Source organism: Eulemur rufifrons, chromosome 24 (assembly GCF_041146395.1).
Source record: "Eulemur rufifrons isolate Redbay chromosome 24, OSU_ERuf_1, whole genome shotgun sequence".
Classification (NCBI taxonomy): domain Eukaryota; kingdom Metazoa; phylum Chordata; class Mammalia; order Primates; family Lemuridae; genus Eulemur; species Eulemur rufifrons.
The window spans coordinates 7,143,196-7,168,037 of NC_091006.1; the positions used below are offsets into that span (position 1 = coordinate 7,143,196).

General features: G+C 36.9%; 1 protein-coding gene across 1 annotated transcript; it reads right to left on the minus strand.

The window, feature by feature from the left end:
• Window positions 1–8,353: 8,353 nt before the first annotated feature.
• Window positions 8,354–22,824, minus strand: LOC138374632 (zinc finger protein 780B-like). The gene is given in 6 exon segments (XM_069457657.1): window positions 8,354–8,446; window positions 8,448–10,618; window positions 12,984–13,079; window positions 14,172–14,298; window positions 15,418–15,472; window positions 22,723–22,824. Coding segments are annotated over 5 exon segments (2,496 nt in total). The 5' UTR covers window positions 15,427–15,472; window positions 22,723–22,824.
• Window positions 22,825–24,842: the final 2,018 nt, after the last annotated feature.

Below are 24,842 nucleotides of genomic sequence, written 5' to 3' on the forward strand. Positions count from 1 at the left end.
AAGATGAACATACTACAATGTATTTAAACCTCATTTATGAGTATTTATTTTAATAAATTTTCACTATTTCAAATATACTTCAATGAATTTCCTTGTCTGTGATCACTGCTTTGCATAAACTGGAATGTCTGTAATTGTATATACATGTAAGTGCATTTGCTCATACATTATATACTCTTTCAGCTATGTTTGATATTGCTAAATTAATCATAGGTTATATATACTTTCACTCTACTAGATATTGCCAAATTGTTCTCTTAGACTCCTGTTAAATGATAAATTGAATGTCCCTATAGCCTCACTTTAGGTATGTCTTCATATATATGTATATTTCTAAATTTTCAGTTGAGCATTTTCCGAACATTTCTTGGCCAATAATCATTCCTTTACTTTGACTCCTATTCTTGGCTTTTCCCAATATTTTTGTTCTGTTTTTTTTTTAATTGACTTGAATGTCATTCTGGATACATTGTTTACTATATTGATATGACTTTTACCCCTTAAATTGAATATAGTCTGAATGTTCATTCTATTTTATGAGACACTTTTAAGATTTATACATTATCATTCATGTAACCTGCAAATAGAATTTTATTTTCCAATATTTATATTAATTACTTTGTTTACTTTTCTTACTGCAATAGCTAGAATCTTCAAAACATAGTTGGATATTATGGTGATAGCAGGTATCTTTTTCTTCAAATTTAATGGAAAATTTCCCAAAATTTAGTCACTTATTATGTTCACTCTTCATTTGGCAATAAATTCTCTTTGCTGACTTTAAATGTCCTTCAATATATGTGGGGAAGAGGGAGGATGTCTACTTTGGTAGTGACTGTTAACCTATTGGTAGTGACTACTAAATTTTGTCCAAAGCCATGTTGTTACCTGTTGTTTTGTTTTTCTCCTTAAATTTACTGATGTATTGGTTTGTACTTATTTCTTTGATTTTAAACATTTCTTATACTGTAATTTTGATTTTTGTCATATTCCTATAGTCCACTTGGTGATATTTTAATTAGAATTTTTCTACCTATAATCATATGAGGCAGTATTATGGTCTCTTCTTACTTTTATTGATTAGATTTTAGAATTGTAGCATTCTTTAAAAACTAGAAACAACTTGTCTTTAAAATATTTGAATTTTTACATGTTGACATATTTTATGACCTTGCTAAATTCACTTAGTTCTAGAAAGGTTTATTTTTTATAGATTACTTAGAATTTTCTATAAATACAATCAGGACATTTGAGAAGACAGTTCCTTTTAAATTTTTCTTTCCTTTATTTTCCTTACTGCACAGGCTAGGACATCCTGTAGTGTTAAATAAAAGCTTGAGAGCAAACAGCCTTATCTTTAGTTTAACTTTAGTGAAAAGGCAGCCAATATTTTATCATAAACTTTTGTTTATTTTCCATAGATATTCTTGATCGGATTGGGAAATTTTTGTTTTACTAACTTACTGAGTTTTATCATGAGTGGTATTGAATTTTGTCCATTGTAATAACTATCGGCATGATCTTTTGGTTTCTCTCCTTCTTTAATACGGTGAATTACTTTGATTAATTTTAGAATGCCACACCAGTCTCACATTACTGGGGTATGCCCCCACTTGGTCATGATGTATTATCCTTTATACATATTGCAAAATTCCATTTGCTCCTTATTTGGGGGGAGATTTTTTGATACTGGTACATAATTTTTCCTTATATTTTTCTCAGGTTTTAGTATGTGTTGATGACATGAAATGAGATGGGAAATGTTTCTTCTTTCTCTGTTTTCTGAAAGAGATATTGTAAGATTTATATTTGCTTCTTAAATCTTGGTCAAATTGCCATTGAAGCCATCTAAGCATGGGGATTTCTTTGTGGGAACGATTTTTAATGGTAGTTTCAAGGAAAATGTACCAAAAAAATGAATTTTTATATCACAGCAAACAACTAAAAATGAAATAAAAAGAGAAAAGTTCCACTTATAAAGAACATAAAATACTTAAGAATATATTTAACAAAACACATGCAAGACTATTACCCATAAACTACACAGTTTTGTTGAAAGAAGCTAGAGAAGGCCTAAATAAATGGGAACATATACCATAATCATGGATGGATGATAAAACTCAAAGTTTAGATGTCAGTTCTCAAATTGATGTAAGGATTCAGTGGAATCCAATCAAAATCCCAACAGGCATTTTTGTAGAAATTTATAAGTTGATTGTAAAATATATGTGGAAACGTAAAGGACTTAGAATAGCTAAGACAATATTTTAAAAGAAGGAAGCTGAGAATTGACACTGCCTGAACTCAAGATTCACTATGAAGCTGGAACAATCAAGACAATGCAGTATTGGTATAACGAACAAGTAGATAAATGCAACAAAATAAATTATCAAGAAGTAGACCTACACTTATACAGACATAGGATGTTCCTTAAAAAACTCCAAAGTAGTTCAATGGGGGAAAGGAAAGTTCTTTCAACATGTGGTGCTGGAACTGGATAAACCTGGCAGAGAAATTTATCTTCAATCTATACCTTACACCATACACAAAAAAATTTGAGGTGGATCATAGATATAAGTAAAAACTACAAGTATAAAGCTTATAGAATAAAATATGATAATATGTGTGACCATGGAGGAGACAGAAAGCTCTAACCTATAGAAAATTTTAAAAATTAACTTTGATAAAACTAAAAACTTCTCATCAAAAGATACCATTAGGAAAATGAAAATCAAGTCAGACAGGAATAAAATATTCACAATACCTATATCCAAAAAAAGGATATCTAGCATACACAAAGAATTCAAACAATAGGATATAAGTAAAAGCAAAAAAAAAAAAAATGGGAAAAAGATCGAAAGAGACACTCTACAAAAGAAGATACACCAATATCCAATAAGCATACAAAAAGTCCACCTGATTGTTTTGGCCATATTACCTTGGGTGAGGTATGATGAGGCAGGTGCAGGCTTTTTTTAACAACCAGCTCTGAGAACAGAGCGAAAACTCACCCCACCACCACCTAGGGAAGGCATTAATCTATTCATGAAGGATCTGCCCCCATAACACAAAACCTCCCATTGGGCTCCACCTCCAACACTGGGGTCAAATTTCAACATGAGATTTGGAGGGGACAAATACCCAAACTATAGTAGAATATCACTTTTGCACCATGATAAAATTGAAAACTCCTAAGTCAAACAATTGTTAAGTCAGGGACCATCTGTATAGTACTTCATTGGAAAAAGTAAAGTATGTTCAAAATCATGTTCATATTGATACTCAAAAGATATAATTATACTTCTAGTATATCATACTCAAAAGATAAATGCCTATAAATTTTACAAAGAGATTGTAATTAAGAATAAATGTTTAATTTACTGTTGATAATAGTTAGGAGCTTTTTATATGTATTTTTCCCACCAACTTTATGTTTGATTAAAGCGTACCATTATCTATTTGTATTCATCCATAAAAGCAGGATGGAATAAATATAGGGAAATTTGAGTAAGCCAGATACTCCTGGAACAGATAATATAACAGGAATGAGAAAAATATATCCATACTAGTAGTGGCTAATCATAACTCATATTAGCCAGGTAAAATGGGTTCCAAATAAAAATCCATGCTTAGGAATGGAGATGATACTCAAAAACCAAATAAATGGAGTATTCAATACCACTTCAAAATAATAAAATACCCAAATGTCCTAAAGACTAAGAACACATACTTAATCTTCTTGTCCTTAGGAGATGAAATTTATAAAATTGTTTTTTGTTTTTTTTTTTTTTTTGTTGTTGAGACAGAGTCTCACTTTGTTGCCCAGGCTAGAGTGAGTGCCGTGGCGTCAGCTTAGCTCACAGCAACCTCAAACTCCTGGGCTTAAGCGATCCTACTGCCTCAGCCTCCCGAGTAGCTGGGACTACAGGCATGCGCCACTATGCCCGGCTAATTTTTTCTATATAGATTTTTAGGTGTCCATATAATGTCTTTCTATTTTTTTAGTAGAGACGGGGTCTCGCTCAGGCTGGTCTCGAACTCCTGACCTTGAGCAATCCACCCGCCTCGGCCTCCCAGAGTGCTAGGATTACAGGCGTGAGCCACCGCGCCCGGCCATAAAATTGTTTTTAAAACTTATTACTCTAATAAAATATTAAGCAATAGATAAATACATAATAAATGTAACAGATCAGTTAAATATATAACAGACAAGTTAAATACTGCTGACCAAGCACAACTTAAGGGGATTATATACTTAAATGTATACAAAAAGAAACGTGATTTAACTGACCCATACCATTCTAGTAAATCTTTGTTACTAAAAATTTAAAGAGCTTAACAACCATTACTCACGGTCACCTTGACATCATAATCTGATTCAAGGTCCTCTAACTTTCTGTTCTTTGATTGTATGTCTTTCTTTTGGGACAGGTAAAACTATTAACAGCATAATAAAGACCAAACTGTCCAATTACTAAAACCCTGAAAAGGCAATAATGTGAAGGGATAAGAATAATATGAATAAGCATATGAACAAAGAAAAACAGGAACTAAAATTGAGAAAATTATTTTTGTAAATGGATTTAATGTTTACTGATCTTGTAAGCAAGAAAATACTCTATGGATGCCTTTTCTACTTTTAAAACTATTAGGTGATTTAAAGAATTTTAATCTTGTAATTCAAATCTTGTAATTTTTAGCAAATATTTTAAACTGCTTAAGTTTGCAAAGGATCTCTGACTTCCCAACATAGCATTGCCAAGATTGTATTTTGGAAGGCCATCAGGCTTGCTCTTTTATGACAATCCTTGACGAGACTATCAGGTGTGCAATGACCCTTAAAGGAATTATGCTGAGTGGATACCCAGGGAATTGGTTGACTCCAAAGATGAAGGTCAAAGAGAACAAATTGACACAGAACAGATTAAACTAGAAATAAAAAATGGAACATGAGGCCGGGCGCGGTGGCTCACGCCTGTAATCCTAGCACTCTGGGAGGCCGAGGCGGGTGGATTGCTCGAGGTCAGGAGTTCGAGACCAGCCTGAGCAAGAGCGAGACCCCGTCTCTACTAAAAATAGAAAGACATTATATGGACAACTAAAAAATCTATACAGAAAAAATTAGCCAGGCATAATGGCGCATGCCTGTAGTCCCAGCTACTCGGGAGGCTGAGGCAGTAGGATCGCTTAAGCCCAGGAGTTTGAGGTTGCTGTGAGCTAGGCTGACGCCACGGCACTCACTCTAGCCCGGGCAACAGAGTGAGACTCTGTCTCAACAACAACAACAAAAAAAAAATGGAACATGAGATTCAAAAGCCAAGTTTTATGTAATCTTGTTTTATAAGATCACTGCAACATCAAAACCTGAAAAATTCTTAGAAAATTGTAACTTTCCTTATGATTACAGATGCAATGAAATGTTAATAAATAGAGTTAAGCATTGATTCAAAAGAATAATGCTCTGACCCGGGTATATTCAGGAATGGAGGAACTCTATCAATATAAACTATCACTCTATGGATTTTTAAATACACTGAAATAAAATCACACATAATTATTCTTAATCTTAAAAAAATCTAATCTCTTGTACTCTCTAGCTCGTGATGCCACAGTGGTGTCATATTTATTTTTCCTTAATCAGAAATACCAAAATCTAATTTTTAAGAAAATTGATGAAATCTATTTGTTTTCTATTACTATTCATTTTTGCTAATTCCTTACATTGGCTTAGAGTTTATTCTGTTTGTTGTATAGCTTGATTTGAAGGGTTAAATTTTTTTTCAAAATTTACCAACAGTTAATGTGCCAGAGATATATAAAATGCTGAACAAAAACAAAACAAGGTTCCAGTCAAAAAAATTTTGGCTTCCTACATATACTGAAAGGTACTAATTTTGCAATGTGTACAGCTTCAGCTACATCACACAAATTGAATTATGTTGACACCTTAATGTCATTCATTTCTGGATAGTCTATTTAATTTTTATTTTCTATTTGATCCAGGGCTTAAATACACATGATTATGAATTTCCAGAGAGGTAACAAAGTCTCTCCACACAGATTATTTACCCACTATAAACTAGATCTTTACAATGGAGATATGGCAGCCATCATCTTACCCAAATGATTGATCTTAGTTTCACTAATGTGGTGACCTGTACTTAAATCTTTGCTGCCAATGCAATATGACATACAAACAACCTACAAAGTTTCTTTCCCCAAAATGTTTAATCTGGACTAACGGAGTCTCTAGACTTAACTTCCGTTGTGCACAAAATACAACAGATAGAGCAAGGCTAAGTGGCACTATAAACAAAGAAATCTAAACACATGGAAGACAACTTTCCTGGGCTATTGAAAAGTCAATGTCATTAAAAAAAAAGATGAAGAGAAACGTTTTAGACCAGTGGTTCTCTAAATATAGATGCTATCAGAATCACCTGGAGAACTAATAAAAAAACACAGAGGCTGAGGCTCATAGGCTAGGGCCTGGACTTCTGTATTTTTACCAAGTTCTACAAGTCATTCTGATACCCACAAAAATTTGTTCCAGACTACAAGAGACTAAAGACATACCCAAATGTAATGTAGAGTCTGAAATGGGTTCTCCTTAGAAAGTAAATAGCTGTTAAGGACTTTTTAGGGGCCAATCAAGAAATCTGAATATGTAATATATATTATAGAATTATGAGTAATTTCCTTAGGGGTAATTATGGTACTGTAGCCATATATGATATGGTCTTTATTTCTTTATGAGAAATATACTGCTGTAATAAGGGGTAAAGTGGCAATGTCTAAAACTTATTCTCAATGGTACAACAAAAATAAAACAAACATAGCAAATTGTTAACTATTTTGAATCTAGGCAGGGTCCATGGGTTTATATTTTACTATTCTTTCAACATACACAATGTTTATTAAGTTCAGTGTCTTTTATGGGCATGGTTTGTGGTGCCCCAAACGATTACAACAGTACCATCAAAGATCACAGATCACCATAATAGATGTAATAATGAAAAAGTTGAAATATTTTGAAAATTACCAAAATGTGACATAGTGATATGAAGAGGCCACATGCTGTTGGAAAAACAATGCTGATAAACTTGTTTGCTGCAGGATTGCTACACACCTTCAATTTGTATAAAATGCAGTCTCTGCAATGTGCAATTAATCAAGGTATACCAGCATCTAGTAAAATATTTCATGGGGAATAAATTGCGAAGATGACAGCTACCCTATATTCCTCATATTCAAAGACTTTCTCACCAGAATGTCTTCTCTGAACTCTAAGGTGTTTAGTGTGACTGTGACTATAAAACGTTCCACATTTCTTGTACTCAAAGGGTTTCTCACCAGTATGAATACTCTGTTGAGCAAATCCTAGGCCATGATGAAAGTTCTTCCCACATTGTTTTATATTCATAGGATTTATCACCAATATGAATTTTCTGGTGTTGAACAAATTTTTCATACACAGTGAAGGCTTGTCCACACTCCTTACACTCATAAAACTTCTGACAATTATCAATTTTCTGATGTAGAGTAAGCTGACCATTCACAGTATAGGCTTTCCCACATTCTGTAAGTTCATAGGGTTTCGGAGCTGTATGAATTCTCTGATGGGCAATAAAGAGTGAACTAAGTCCAAAAGCTTTCCCACATTCCTTACATTCATAGGGTTTCACACCAGTATGAATTCTCTGATGTGCATAAAGGGCTGAACTAAGTCTAAAGGCCTTTCCACATTCCTTACATTCATAGGGTTTCTCATTGGTATGAATTCTCTCATGTTGAACAAGGTTTGAGCTACAACTAAAGATCTTTCCACATTCTTTACATTTACAGGGTTTCATACCAGTGTGAATTCTCTGATGTGCAGTAAAAACTGAACTAAGTCTAAAATTTTTCCTACATTCTTTACATTCACAGGGTTTCTCACCAGTATGTAGTCTCTGATATACAGCAAGTTCGTAATTATTGCTAAAGGCCTTTTCACATTCCTTATATTCATGGGGTTTTTCACCAGTATGAATTTTAACATGTTGAACAAGGTTTGAGCTACAACTAAATGCCTTCCTGCATTCTTTACATTGATATGGTTTCTCACCAGTATGAATTCTCTGATGTACTCTAAGGTCTCTACCACGAATAAAGCATCTCCCACATTCTTTACATTCATAGGGGTTCTCACTGGTATGAATTCTGTGATGTCCAAGAAATTCGTAATGATGTCGAAAGGCCTTCTCACATTCCTTACATTCAAAGCGTTTCTCACCAGTGTGGATTCTCTGATGTACTCTAAGCTCAGTACCACAACTAAAGCCCTTTCCACAATCCTTACATTCATACAGTTTCACCCCAATATGAATATGCTGATTTTCAGTAAGTTGGTACTGATGTCTCATGGATACCCCACATTCAAAGGTTTTCTCGCCTGGATGAGTTTTTTGATGTTGAGAAAGTTGCAGGTGAAGTCTAAAAGCCTTCTCACATTCCTTACATTCACAGGGTTTCTCACCAGTATGAATATTCTGATGTTGAACAAAGTTTGAGCCACAGTTGAAGGCCTTTCCATGTTCCTTACATTCAAAGGGTTTCTCACCAGTATGCACCTTCTGATGTCGAGTAAGCTGTGTCAGAAGACTAAAGGCCTCTCCACATTCTTTACATTCAAAGGGTTTCTCACCAGTGTGAATCTGGCAATGTTCAGTAAGTTGGTAATGATATCTAAAGGCTTTCTTACATTCCTTACACACAAAGGGTTTCTCATTGGAATGAATTTTCTCATGCTGAATAAGGTTTGAACCACGATTAAAGCCTTTCCCACACTCCTTACATTCATATGGCTTCACACCAGCATGAATACTCTGATGCTGAATAAGGTTTGAGCTACGATTAAACGACTTCCCACATTCCTTACATTCAAACGGTTTCTCACCAGTATGAATGTTCTTATGGCGATTAAGCTGGTTGAGAAGACTAAAGGCCTTTCCACATTCCATACATTCAAAAGGTTTCTTACTAACATGAAATTTCTGATGTCGAATAAGTTGCACATGAAGTCGAAAGGCCTTCCCACAGTCCTTACATTCAAAGGGTTTCTTTCCAGTATGAATACTTCGATGCTGATTAAGATTTGAACAACGACGAAAGAATTTCCCACATTCCTTACATTCAAAAGGTTTCTCACCAGTATGGGTTTTTTGATGTTGAGAAAGCTGTAGATGAAGTCTAAAAGACTTCCCACATTCCTTACATCCATAGGGTTTCTCACCAGTATGAATACTCTGATGTTGAATAAGGTTTGAGCCACGATTGAAGGCCTTCCCACATTCCTTACATTCAAATAGTTTCTCACCTGTATGAATGTTTTGATGTCGAACAAGCTGTGTCAGAAGACTAAAGTTCTTTCCACATTCTTTACATTCAAAGGGTTTCTCACCAGTATGAATTCGGCAATGTTCAATAAGTTGGTAATGATATCTAAAGGCCATCCCACATTCCTTACATACAAACGGTTTCTCATTGGAATGAATTTTCTGATGCTGAATAAGGTTTGCACCACGATTAAAGCCTTTCCCACATTCCTTACATTCATATGGCTTCACACCAGCATGAATACTCTGATGCTGAATAAGGTTTGAGCTACGATTAAAGGACTTCCCACACTCCTTACATTCAAATGGTTTCTCACCAGTATGAATGTTCTTATGGCGATTAAGCTGGTTGAGAAGACTAAAGGCCTTTCCACATTCCTCACATTCAAAGGGTTTCTCACCAGTATGAATCTTCTCATGCCGAACAAGCTTTGTAAGAAGAGTAAAGGCCTTTCCACACTCTTTACATTCAAAGGGTTTCTCACCAGTATGAGTTTGGCAATGTTCAATAAGTTGGTAATGATATCTAAAGGTCATCCCACATTCCTTACATACAAAGGGTTTCTCATTGGAATGAATTTTCTGATGCTGAATAAGGTTTGAACCACGATTAAAGCCTTTCCCACATTCCTTACATTCATATGGCTTCACACCAGCATGAATACTCTGATGCTGAATAAGGTTTGAGCTACGATTAAAGGACTTCCCACACTCCTTACACTTAAATGGTTTCTCACCAGTGTGAATGTTCTTATGACGATTGAGCTGGGTAGGAAGACTAAAGGCCTTTCCACATTCCTTACATTCAAAATGTTTCTCACCAATGTGAAATTTCTGATGTCTAGTAAGTTGTATGTGAAGTCTGAAGGCCTTCCCACATTTCTTACATTCATAGGGTTTCTCTCCAGTATGAATACTCTGATGCTGAATAAGATTTGAACCACGACTAAAGTACTTCCCACATTCCTTACATTCATATGGTTTATCTGTATCGTGAGTAACAGAAATATGAGTAGTATAAGTAAGCATTTTTTCATAGCTGATTATCCTTGGATTGGTATATCCTTCTTGATGTCCCTGTAGTCCCTCCAATCTACTGCTATATTTTGAGTCAATTATAAAATGGGAGGCCTCAAGGCCAAGAGTTTTACTTATTTGTTTTATACCCTGTTTGGATAAATTTATTTCTGAAATATCATTTTCTGGAGATATTTTCTCAGTTCCATAATTTGACTCCCAATCTGAAAGAAACAGAAAAAGCAAACATATTTTATTCTCCTATAACACACATGCATAGAAAAGCCATTAAACATATGGCCTAACTCTAAAATACTTTCAGAGATTTGAAAAAGAAAAAGAAGAGTATCAATAAATGAAGAAAGTTTATGTAAGACAGTGATGTCTACAACAGGGGAATAAATTAACTTTGTAAAATTTAGGTGTCAATCAAAATCATTTGTTAAGCTTGTTACAAATATTGATATTCAAGCAACTCAGATGTACAGAATCAGAATTTTTAAGGATAAATCCTAAGAAGCTAAATTTTAACATCTCTATCAGATGACTCTGATTCAGACCAAAGTTTAAGGATCATACTTCAAACTGTTTTTGAATGGTTTGTCTTTATCCTTAAAATCCAAAACCTTACCACAGATAACATTTCAAGGCACTGCCTCCTTTGTGCCTGATCTCTACCCATTGCCTCCCTTTAGCAACTAGAACATAATATAACCTTTCCTTTATCTTCTTGCTTTGCTTAGACTGTTTCGTCTCCTAAGATTCCTCTAGCCTGGCTCTCAGTAGGAAACACAGAGATTGCCACAAAAGCACGGAAAGGCCAGCTTCCATTTCCAACATCCTATCTTTGTCAAGTAGGGTTTTCTGCAGTGACGGCAACCAAAATGAGATTACAGAGTAGACCGGACATAAGCAACACACTTCAGGTGTCACTATCTCCCATCACCCCTGATGGGACCATCTGGTTGCAGGAAAACAAGCTCAGGGCTCCCACTGAGTCTGCATCATGGTGAGTCGTATAATTATTTCATTATATATTACAATGTAATAATAATAGAAATAAAGTGCACAATAAATGTAATGTGTTCGATTCATCCCGAAACCATCCCCCACCCCCATCTACCCACCCTGTCCCTGGAACAGTTGTCTTCCATGAAACCGGTTCCTGGTGCCAAAAAGGTTGGGGACCACTGCACTAATGGATGAATGGATAAAGAGAATGTTGCATATATACACAATGGAGTGCTACTGGGCCATAAAAAGGGAATGAAATCATATCATTGGCAGTAACATGGATGGAACTGGAGGACATTATGTTAAGTGAAATAAGCCAGGCACAGAAAGACAGATATTGCATGTTCTAACTCACATATGGGAGCTAAAAAAGTTGATCTCATGGCAGTAGAGAGTAGAATAATAGATACCAGAGGCTGAGAAGGTTGTGTGGGTGGGAGGTGGGAGATGAAGAGAGGTTAGCTATTGGGCACAAACATACAGTTAAACAGAAGGAATAACTTCCAATATTTGATAGCAGAGTAGGGTGACTATAGTTAACAACAATGTACTGTATATTTCAAAATAGCTAGAAGAGAGGACTGGAAATGTTCCCATCAAATAGAAATGATAAATACTTGAGGTGATGGATACCCCTAAATACCATTCTACGCATGTAACAAAATATCACATGTGCCCCATAAATATGTACAAATATTAGGTATCCATTAAAAATAAATAAATAACTCTTGAAAAACATTCCGTATTCTTCACAATGACAAAACCTTGTGGGATCTCACCCTGGCCTAATGCTCAGACCTCCCTTCCCACCGTCCCATCACTTACTCTGCTCTAACTCACCGCTTTCCCCTCAGGGCCTCTGCGTTTCCTGCTCAGTCTGACTGGAATGGTCTCACCCTGACACATGGCTTACACCCTTACTTCACGTCTTTGTGCAAGCATGCCCACTTCATGACATGTTCCCTGACCACCCAAATGTTGTCACTCTCACCCCATCACTCCTATTTACTTGTCTCTATAGTGCAGTTCTCTGACATTACTCACCTATTCGTTTGCTTACTTGTTTAATCCATGTCTTGCCAACTGCCAGTAAGTCCGCAAGAGCAATGACTGTATCAGTCTTGTTCATTATCTATACGTTACTGTATTGACAGTGTCAAGCACAGTGCCTTGCAGAGTGGGCACTTGATACATATTTACTGAACATGTGAGTGTACTTTTTAGACAATGGAAACACATCACAGAAATCTAAATGCAAAAGCAGAGCTGCAAAGCAGCAGGATCTAAAATACGTGTTAAAAGTTTACACTGGGAAAGAAAGAGGGCACTCACTCCACTAAAAGGGGACGGAAATAAGAGAACAGAAATTAGGTGATTAGTAAGTGATGTAGTTTCTTTGATAGCTATTGCCATGATCTTTATTTCCTTCCCAGGTCTGAGGAATTTTTATCCAACAGGCATTGAGTCTTTGAAGGAAGTTTTCGAAACCACATCTCAGGGATGTGACTCCTCTCTGACCACGAGGGCTGTCCCCGACAATGATGGCTGCCCCTGCCCTGCTTTACCCTCACTCACCTGAGCACCGTCTGTTTGTTTCTTTCCTCACAACCATCCAGGGCTCTTGCTCTTGCTCTAGTAAGGTAATCACATCTGGCTTAGAAATGAAATTTTCTGCTTAAAAGAAATGACACATAGGTAGAATTTTTTTAAATATAAAAATTTTTATAAAACTTGAGACCTGGTTAAATTTGTAAGTTACAAGTCAAAATGATATTGAGGAAAGACTTCAGCAAAAAAATGAAAGGATTGAGTAAGAGACCAGTTGTACTAGAAAAAGGACTTAGAATCATTTAAACTCAAATAGGGTACTGATGCTTGAGAGGAGATGTATGTTAGTAGTTGAGAGCATGAACCTTTAAGGCAGACTGCCTGGTTCAAACCCCATCTCTGCCACCCACTGGCAGTATGACATTAGGCAAGTCACTTAAACTATCTGTCCTTCAGTTTTCCCAACTCTAAAATGGAGATGATAATAATACCTATTTTATAGGACTGATACTAAAATTAAATAAGTTAACACATGTAAAATACTTCTAATATTGTCTGATCTATAGTAGCACAAAGCTAACTATTATTATTTTATTGTTATAATTTAATTTGCCTCTCTAGACATTTATAGCTCATTTGTATATATTCATTCACTGAAAAATACCAATGTCATGGCCTGAAACTTTCAACCGCAAAGCAAGTAGAGGAATGTCTGTTGAAGGAAATGGAATGCATCTACTTTGTATTAAATGAATTCTGTTCACCCAATCAGTGTAATGTACATCATAGAAGCTCTTTTGATAGAAAAAGTCAAGATACTGTTCTCTTTACAGGTGGGCCAGAAAAAAATGAACACAAACAAAAAACCAAAACATCTGCAGTAATTCTGAGATCAAACACAATATGCAACCCAGTTTCTTAAGACAATGATCATTCAGTCAATGTCCAAGATTTCAAATTCAGTCCCATGGTCATGAAGAGAGAGAGGCAACTACAGAGAGGAACAGCGTAAGGGCAGAGGGTCACTGTGGGCTAGGCAAGATGCAGGCGCTTCATGGAGGTGCCCATTTTCAACTCAACAAATCTCAAACCATTCTTTGGGGAGCAAGAAGAAGGAATTCAGCTACCCCTTAAAAGACAGCTCTGAAATTCAAGGTGAAGAAAGCTAATATTCCAGAGAACAGATGCTAAATTAATTGGGGCAGATGGGCTTACCCAGTGAGACCAAGTTACTGTAGTTCTCCAACATCACATCCCTGTATAAGTTCCTCTGAGCGGGGTCCAGGCACTCCCACTCCTCCTGAGAGAAGTCGATGGCCACGTCCCTGAACGTCACTGATCCCTGAAACCACAGACACATGTATTATGATGAAATTGAAGAAAACTGTTTCAAGATAGAAGGACAGGAGGTAAAGAACTGAACTGCAAGAAAAGAACAATATGGAGATTTCACAGGGTGTCTGCAAGTTCTTGAAGAATCCTGCTGCTGTGGGATAATTTACTTATCTCAGCATGTCTGGGAACGGATAAAAGAACCTGAGTTTTCCTACTAAATAACCACAGTGCCTGCTACATGCCTGCCTCACAAATGCTCAGTAAACGTGCATTTCTATACCAACTCTATACCTTACAGTATAATAACAACAAAAAAATTTTTCTGAAATTCCCTACCAAGTTTTATATATCTATCTTAAAAAATAGGGTTTGCAAATAATTGAGAAATGTTCTTAATCCTCAAGTTCATTATGGTATAAGATGACAACAATAGCACTTTTTCTTGTCATGGCAAATGGTTTTTATAAGCTGCATAAAAGCCAATGTAAGAGACACATTAGATTTAATCATTTTTTTCTATTTTTATACATTTAGGGTGGTCAAAGTCTCTAAGGTCTTCCCCAATTCTGGGAATCTATTAATACCGTCACCTACCACTCATACCCTGAATGATCTTCTCCCTGTTACTATCCACTGTTCTCACTGGTCATTTTCCTAAAAGCCTCATAAAGCAAATCACCTCGTCACATATGGAGACTTGAGGCCACTCACTATCAAATTCTACCTTACCTACCTGGAAAGTTCAAGTAGGTGGAGAAGGTTCAAGGTTTTCCCAAGTGTGGCCAAATGAAACAATTATCTCTGACTTCTCAAGCCCACAAGTCACTGTTTCCCCATGGGGACAGACTCCTCCACTGATCCATCATTTCCCCTGACCAAAGACTGAGCACAGAGCATGTGTTGAATAACGTGTTCAAAGAAAAATCTCAACATCAGTTGGAAAAGAGAGGCACAGATAGGAAGAGCACTGAACTTGTTTTTTTGGTCACCAACTTTCACTGTAATGGGACAAACTGGGGTGTAGGATCTTGGATCCCTAGGTAGGAAGCTTCAGGTTAAATAATAACAGAGTTATCTAACCTAAAAGCCACCACATTTCAAGGAGAAGAGAGAAATACCAACTTACGTGGACCATGTTTTTAGAAATTACAAAATTGGTCAATCTTCCTCAGGCTTCTCCCCTGTAGGACAAAAAAAGAGGGAGAACCTTAAGTCAAGCTGTGCCTCAGTGCTTCCAAAGTGACTTAAAACAATATAACTATTTTATCCCCATTTCTATTTCTCAACTACCCCTGCTAACACACACACTTCCATCCTTCTCCCACCACTCCCCCTACACACACACACACACACACACACACACACACAAATTGGTAGTGAACAGGAGCCTGGACAAAACCAAACTCTCTCCTAAACCCCAGGGAACCTGCTGCACAAGCATGAATGCAGAGCACAGGCCCTTCTGCCTTGAAGTTGCTCCAAAAATACTCCAGCAGGAGAGATTCCAGCCAGTCCTTCATTCTTGGGATGCATATCTTGGCCCCGATCCTGCTCTAAGCAGATCCTCCTCCCCCAGTCCCACCTTTCAAGGCTGAGAAGGGGTCACATCATCCAAATCAGAACCTCTCTGTGAACTCAGGACTGGGTGAAGTGGGCAAGGCATGAAAGCTGGAGAGGACATATTAATAGATGGAATTGCTCGGGCAGCGTTCAGCACTCTGAGTCTAACAAAACCACTGGTTAAACATAGTTCGGAACATCCACGTGATAGAATACAAAGTAATCATTAAATGTTCAAGATACACAATCAACAGAAAGATCAGGTTGCAAAACAGGATGGGCAATATAATTAAATTTATAAAATGTATGTATATATAAAGACTAAAAAGCATTAATAGAAAAAAAAGCTGTATGTATATTGACAGTTCTTATCTTTGTATTATGGTCCCAATTGTCTTCTTTTTACTCAAGAGTACTTCATAATTGTAACTATGGCCAGGCATTAACTTGGGATACATATAGTTATATTCACATACATTTACATACATGTGTGTATGTGTCTATAGATGTGTATATACATATACCTTTTTTTCCTATGAGGACACTGTTCTCCAAATTGGATTAAAGACACGTTTTATTTAGACATTTCCCTTTGAACTTGGGGGGAAAAGGATACTCTAATAAGCTCTTGTTTTTATTTAATGGGTTTGTTTCCTTTATTTCCCAATTCTTTTTTTTTTTTTTTTACTGAGACAGAATCTTGCTCTGTTGCCTGGGCTAGAGTGCCGTGGCATCAGCCTAGCTCACAGCAACCTCAAACTCCTGGGCTCAAGAGATCCTCCTGCCTCAGCCTACTGAGTAGCTGGGACTATAGGCATGCGCCACCATGCCTGGCTAATTTTTTCTATTTTTAGTTGTCCAGCTAATTTCTTTTTCTTTCTTTCTTTTTTTTTTTTTAGTAGAGATGGAGGTCTCGCTCTTGCTGAGGCTGGTCTCGAACTACTGATCCTCCCGCCTCAGACTCCCAGAGTGCTAGGATTACAGGCATGAGCCACCATGCCTGGCCTATTTCCCAATTCTTGAACCAACACTTAGACGTCTATGTCTTTCTGTGTATGTTAGAATAATTTCTAGAAAACAATGTATACAAGTCCCTCAAATGTCTTGTATTTATTAATAATAGTGACATTGCTACTTCTTTCACAGAAGGTTTACTATGTTTCTGAACCTATCAATTTAGCCATGACGTTCTCTAAACATCTGCTGAATCATCTTCTATTATTATTAGTCTCTTTACATTTAACATATTTAGAATTTCAAAAATAAGGCACAAATCTTACAGCATTACTTTTTTTTTTTCTTTTTTAACTCTACAGAAATCCCGTGGGCTCCTGATAATTTGGTCAAAGCCTGGGAACTATAGACTGAAAAATGTCTCTTTTCTATAAACTCTTAGGGTATGCGACCTGAATTTTTCTAATGGACTTTATCACACACTCTGCCATACCCTTATTCTTATTCAGCCTTTATTTTATTTGATGGATAATAAGGAACTTCAAAGTGGAAGCTATATCTTTTAGTCTTTATAGTATGTACCATACTATAGATACCTAAGCATCTTATGATTGACCCAAATTCTAATTCTAGGAATTTTCCATAGAAAACAGCTACAGGAGCAAACACGATGTGCACACAAGGATGACCATCAGAGAATATTCTATGATGACCAAAAATTAGAAACTTAAAATTTATTTAACAATTGGCAAATGGTTAAATAAAGTATCATTTACTATGTGATGGCATAAGTATAAAGTATCATTTACTATGTGATGGCATAATGCCTTTAGGCATTAAGATAATCCACGTGAATTGGTGAAGAAAAAATTCCTGAGGAATTACTAAGTTAGGCAAGCAGGTTTTATAAAGCATACCTAATCTCAAATATGGTATCCTATCAATGATAAAAAGATAAGTTTTGTTTTCATATTCAGAATGTGACTCTGAACTATGACAATTAATCACTGTTCAGTGCCTGTTTCCTCATTAGCAAAACAGAGTAATCACCACACAGCCTGTCAAGACTAGTAAGAAAATTCAATTGAAACACATAAGGGCAAATAATTTCTTGATATGTGTTATTATTATTGAGAATAAAGATTACATTTGTTCAAGGAACTTAATTCTACTTTTTTCTTATAGTAAAATATAGTGTCAAGCCTATTCTTTTCTTAGAATGTTAATAAAAAAATCAGAGCCTATCCTGGAAAATGGAATTCCTCCTAAGTTATCTTCTTAAATTATCTCTATAAGGAGGAAAGATGCCTTCCAGCAGGGAAGCTTCAGAAGAACACTAATGACCACTTTACACTTCTTGCCACAGGCCCAGAAATGAATGAAAACCATGACTGGATTAGATTTATTTTTCAAACTGATTCTATTCTGCAGAAATAAAACTCACATATGCACACAGAAAAAAAAACAATTAGAAAAATATAAACCAAAAAATCAATAATGACTATCTCTAGAAGATAGAACTATAATCTTAACTTTCTTCTTTTTAACTTCCTTAGGTAACTGTTTTGTTTTTGTTTTTTTCTGCAAACCATGCTATTCCATCATCAAAAATACATAAGCCGGTCACAGTGGCGCCAACCTGAAGGCCCAGCTACTCAGGAGGCTGAGGCAGGAGGATCGCTTGAGCCCAGGAATTCAAGGCCAGCATGGGCAACATAGCAAGATCCCGTCTCTTAACCCAAAAAACAACATAATAAAGCTTCTTCCAAATTAAAAAACAAAAATAAAAACAGAGTCATCAGGGAGTGAGTACTTTCAATCATAAAAAAACTGACCCTGCCATAAGGGTCAACAAAGAAATCAAAGTGACTATACCAAATAACATCAACTAGTTCTAACATCCTTTAGCTGTTTCTCCCCGATATAAACAGACATTTTCATTACCAAGATTCTTCTCTGAATGAACACAATGCAGTAAGTGGCATTTGCAAACTGAGTGAAGAAATGCATAGAATATACATCACCACGCCTGTTTCCCTTTTTCACTGAATAACCAATTAAAGTATCTTAAAGAATTATTTTGGATGTAATCCTTAAAGAATGCCTTATAAAAACCCAATCTTAGCACAAGGGATTCATATATAATGTAACATTTTCTTGAGTATTATTATTCATAGCATGAATACTGCTTAACAGCATATCAAAGATTTTTCTTTTCGTGATTCTTTATAAACATCATTTTATTAGCTGCATAATATTCTATCACTTGAGTCTAGTATGATTTGCTTACCTAATTCCATATTATGGAATACTTAGTTTATACAAAATCATTTTACATGTTATTCCACGTATCACAGACTTTTGATTCTAGACCAGGGTTTCTCAACCTTGGCACTACTGACATATTGGGCTGGATAATTCTTTGTTGGGGGGCATGAGAGAGCTATTCTGTGCACTGTACAACGTTTGGCAGCATCCCTGACCTCTATCTACTAGATCCAAGTTGCACTCTGCCTCTAGTGTGACAGCCAAAAATTTCTTTCTTTCCCCTCAAAACCCAAATTTATAAATTTCTAAAACTCTTCAGTATTCTATTTCAAGAGGTTTGTGGTCTCTAAGACCATAAATGGTGTCACGGGAACTCAGGTTAAGAATTTCTGTCCTACATTTTTCACAAAAATTCTTTTTAAAAATCCTAAAATTTATATGGAACTACAAAAGACCCCAAATAGTAAAAGCAATCTTGAGCAAAATGAACAAAGCTGGAGGCATCACACAACCTGACTTCAAAATGTATTAAAAAGTTATAGTAACCACAACAGCATGGTACCAGTAAAAAAACAGACACATAGACCAATGGAACAGAATAGAGAGCGAAATAAATCCACCCACTTGTAGCCAACTGATTTCTGACAGATGGCAAGAATACACAATGCGGAAAGGACAGTCTCTTCAATAAATACTGTTGGGAAAACTAGATATCCACACGCAGAAGAATGCAAGTAGACTCTTATCGCAAACTATTAATATATACAAAATCAACTCAAAATGTACTAAAGATTTAAATGTAAGACCCAAACTATGAAACTAATAGAAGAAAACATAGAGAAAAGCTTCATGACATTGGTCTGGGCAATGATTTTTTGGATATAAGCCCAAAAGCATAGGCAACAAAAGTAAAAATGGACAAATAGGATTACATCAAGCTAAAAAGCTTCTACACAGCAAACGAAACAATCAACAAAGTGAAAAAGACCACCTAAAGAATGGGGAAATATCTTTGCAAACCATACATCTGATAAGGAGTTAATATCCATAATATATAAGGAACTCAAACAACTCAACAGAAAGAAAACAAATAACCTGACTAAAAAATGGACAGAGAACCGAAATGGACATTTCTCAAAAGAAGACATATAAATGGCCAACAGGTATATGAAAAAGTGCTCAACATCACTAATCATCAGGGAAATGCAAATTTAAACTACAATGATATATCATCTCACACCTGTTAGAATGGCTGTTATCAGAAAGATAAAAGCTAACAAATGTTGGTGAGGATGTGGAGAAAAGAAAACTGTTGGTGGAATGTAAATTAATACAGTCATTATGGAAAACAGTATGGAGGGTCTTTTAAAAATTAAAAATAGAACTATCACATGATCTAGCAATCCTACTACTGGGTATATGTATATCCAAAAGAAATGAAATCAGTATGTCATGCACTCCCATGTTTACTGCAGCATTATTCACAATAGCCAAGATGTGGATTCAACCTAAGCGTCCATCAATGAATGAATGGATAAAGAAAATGTGGCATATATATACAACGGAATACCATTCAGCCACAAAAAGGGGGGAAATCCTGTCATTCGCAACAACATGGATGAACCTGCAAGAAATTATGTTAAGTGAAATAATCCAGCCACAGAAAGACAAATACTGCATGATCTTACTTATATATGGAATCTAAAAAAGTTGACCTCATAGAAGCAGAGAGTAGAACGGTGTATACCAGCGTCTGGGGAGGTGGTGGTGGGGGGAGATGATCGAAAGATACAAAATTTCAGTTAGATAGGAGAAATAAGTTCAATATATCTATTATACAACATGTGATTATAGTTAATAATACTATAATATGTTGTCATCTTGAAAAATGCTAAGAAAATGGATGTGTTTTCACCACAAAAATGACAACTATGTAAGGTCATACATGTTAATTAGTTAAGTTTAATCATTCCACAACATATATATACTTCAAAACATCATGCTGTACATGATAAATACATACAATTTTATCTATCAATTTTTTAAAAAAAGAAAGAATTTCTATCCTAGATCATTTGAGCACCTCACTCATTTTCTTTAATATACAAGCAGCAACCACAATGAACTACATATTCCTAATGAACCTGTTCTGTAGAAAGTTGAGGGGATTGACCTAAAATGGCCACATAAAAACAACAGTTAAAATATATTAAACACTTATTATATGCCTGGCACTGTTCTAAGGATCTTTACAATATTAATTCATTCTAATGTTCATGACAAGCCTGAGACAGCCAGAAACTGACAGAACCAAGATTCCAACCCAGATACTCTGGATCCACATTCCCCATTCTTTTTTTTTTTTTTTTTTTTAATTCTCCTCTCCTCACCAGGGATTGAAAGCTGGACACATCCCGTATTCTTAACCAGAACATTGTACTGCCTCTCACAGTTCACACAAAAAGAAGCCCAAAACACAACTGAGGTGCCAAACTTCAAACCGACCTAGCCAGTATTACAAATTTCAACTTATGGACTCCCTGGAAAAATCCTGGCTCTTGTTGATATCAATTTCTCTGAAATTCTCACTCCTGAAAACCTCGCAGACGAATTGAAATCATCTGACCATCTCCATTCCCCCCTTGCTTTGAAAAGGAGGGCTGTAAAGACCAACCGATAGATATCTGGTGTGTGATTCCACCTAACCTCCTTACCAAATTAGAGTCTAAAATTAATCCCTGGAGGTTGATTGCCATATCACGTTAGAAAAAAAGAGTGCAAAGGAAAATGTGACAGATTTGCCAAATGCTTACGTGAACATTAAGAGGAAAGGTGAGGGGCAATTGAGGGAGAACGATAGTTGGCTATCAATTTGCATATCCGCCTTCATTTACTAAAAATTTGCTGGAACCTCTATATCCTGAAATAAAAAAATGCATTTCTTAAACAGAAACAAAGCACAAGCTCACCCTTGACTTTTATGTGTGCAGTAATAATGCTCTCAACCGCCTCCTTCTTTTGGATAATGGTACGACTGAGGAAGGATACAGTAACCATGAGACTCCACGCTTTTCTTGGAGCGCAGACTAAGTTTGAAAGGCCACACCCTCCCTCACGCCACAAAAAATGGCAAGGAAATAAACGGAGGAGGAATCGGTCTGAGTTAGCAGCTGGTTCCTGGGGACACAGCTCTCAAGACGCTGTGGTTCTCGACATGTAGCTGCCCTCCTGGGAGACCCTCAAGGGCACTTCCAGCTCTTAAATTCCCATCCCACGTCGAGGTCTGTGCCTTCTTGCGGAAAGCTTCATTCTAGACTTAATATCTGACCTCCCTACTGGGGCCATTCCTCTGCTGCAGCCCCCGTGACAGTGAGGGGAGAAGACCCAGGAAGCGGCAGGAGCCGAGGGCCATCGGCACAGTGACACCCAAACAGCCACAGCAAAGCGCGCTCAGTGTCCACACGTCCTCCTAGCCCTGAGGACAGGGCCCTCACGCACACACTCATACACCCCCTGTCCGTCACTCGTGATCTCACAATCCCCCTCTTCTGTTGCCCTTGCGCGCACGCACACACGCACGCCTGGGGATCCCGCACGTGCCCCGTCCGCGCCCCGGGGTTCCTCCCTTGAGCAATTCCCCCTTGCCCACCCGCACTGCCGGCTCGGTCCGGCTCGAGTCCCAGTCCGCAGAGACCCCTGACAGCCACCGATTTCTTCCCGGAATCTGACGGCCTCACCCCGCTATGTCCTCAACCCCTGGAGACCGGAAGTGGACTGTTAATTCAGACGCGGTGGCCACTGGGAAATGCAGTCCGGAGCCGAAAGAGCCTCGGAAGTCTAGTGCTCTGTTCTAGCCAGGTTGATCCCAGCATGCAACGTGAGCCCGAGACGAGCCCAGTGATTTGTGGGAGTTCCGGCCCGTGGAGGTGCGCAGGCGCATTTTACTGTATCCGTGAGGATCTGGAGTCCGCCAGGTGTTTTGTTGTTTTTGGAGCGTCAAAATAACTTACTTTTCTCTCTATGGAAAAGAATGCAGATGAGCCTAACTTTTATTTATTTATTTATTTTTTTTTTTTTTGAGACAGAGTCTCACTCTGTTGCCCAGGCTAGAGTGAGTGCCGTGGCATCAGCCTAGCTCACAGCAACCTCAAACTCCTGAGCTCAAGCGATCCTCCTGTCTCAGCCTCCCGAGTAGCTGGGACTACAGGCATGCACCACCATGCCCGGCTAATTTTTTCTATATATATTTTTAGCTGTCCATATAATTTCTTTCTATGTTTAGTAGAGATGGGGTCTCGCTCTTGCTCAGGCTGGTCTCGAACTCCTGAGCTCAAACGATCCGCCCACCTCGGCCTCCCAGAGTGCTAGGATTACAGGCGTGAGCCACCGCGCCCGGCCGAGCCTAACTTTTAAAGAAGAAACGAGAATTCAAAGTAAAATCGTGTCCACTTGTACCTGCTTTGACCTCTTTGTCTCAGTCCCCAGTGATAGGCTTCCGCTTCTCTGTGGTATGAAGGGGACTTAGGATAAATTTTGAAAAGCTTGAACTAAAATATTGGTTGATTTTATACTTGGAGAGGAAGTGTAGTTACATAAGAGATTTCAGAGTCAAATGTTCTGGATTCTTCCAGGCATTTTTCCTGTTACCTGGATCGAAAAACGTTATTCAAGATGGCATAGGAAAAATGGAATAAAAAGAGGAAAACGTCTTTTCTTTACAGAATGTGATAGAAAACAAACAACAAGATAATAGACTTAAACCTAACCATACCAATAATCACATTAACTGTAAATCATCTAAACACCTTAGTTAAAAGACAGATTGTCAGCTTCAATTTTTTAAAAAGACCCAAGTATGTGCTACCTACAGGTAATACTTTAAATATAAAAATATTAGTAGGATAAAGCTAAAAGGATGGAAAAAAGATACACCATCCTAACACTAGTCAAAAGAAGGCTGGAGTGGCTATATTAAAAACACAGTAGATTTCAGGGCAAAGAATATTACCAGAGATAAAGAAGTTTCATATAATAATGATAAAGGAGACACTCATCAAGTGGAAACAAGAAACCCAAATTACGTTCCTAATAAAACAGCTTCAAAGTACGTGACGAAAAAACTGTTAAAACGATAAGGAGACATACAAATCCACAAGTATTAAGTTATTAAGTATGAAATGTCCAATTTCCTTAAGTATTAAGTTTGAAGGTTGATATTTCTGACATTTCACATTCACACTTCTTGTTTTATTTTTATTGTGAAGGTACAACCTCAGTCTTTCAAACGCATGTTTTGTCTTGTGATTATCTTACAAATGTTTTTAAGAACAATTTTTGTGAAACCATGGATAAGTTAAAAATTCGTGTCATTTTTGAATGAGTTCTGTCGTGGAACTAATGCAGCACAGACAGCTTCAAGTATCAATGAAATACTCGGGAAGGATGTGGCAAATGAATGCACACTACATCAATGGTTTGAGAAGTTCCATTCTGGTGATTTTAATCTTGAAAATGAGCCACATGAGTGACCTGAGACCAAGGTGGGTAATGATGAGCTGAAAGATGTAGTGGAAGCAAATCCAGCTCAACCTACGCATGAATTAGCAGCAAGGTGTGACGTTACTATTCCAACAATATTGGACCATTTCAAACAAATTGGCAAGGTAAAGAAGCTGGATAGATGGGTTCTGCATGAATTAAACAAGCATTAGAAGAGAAATCATCTCGAAGCTTGCCTTTCTTTGCTGTCATGACATAAAGGTGAACCAT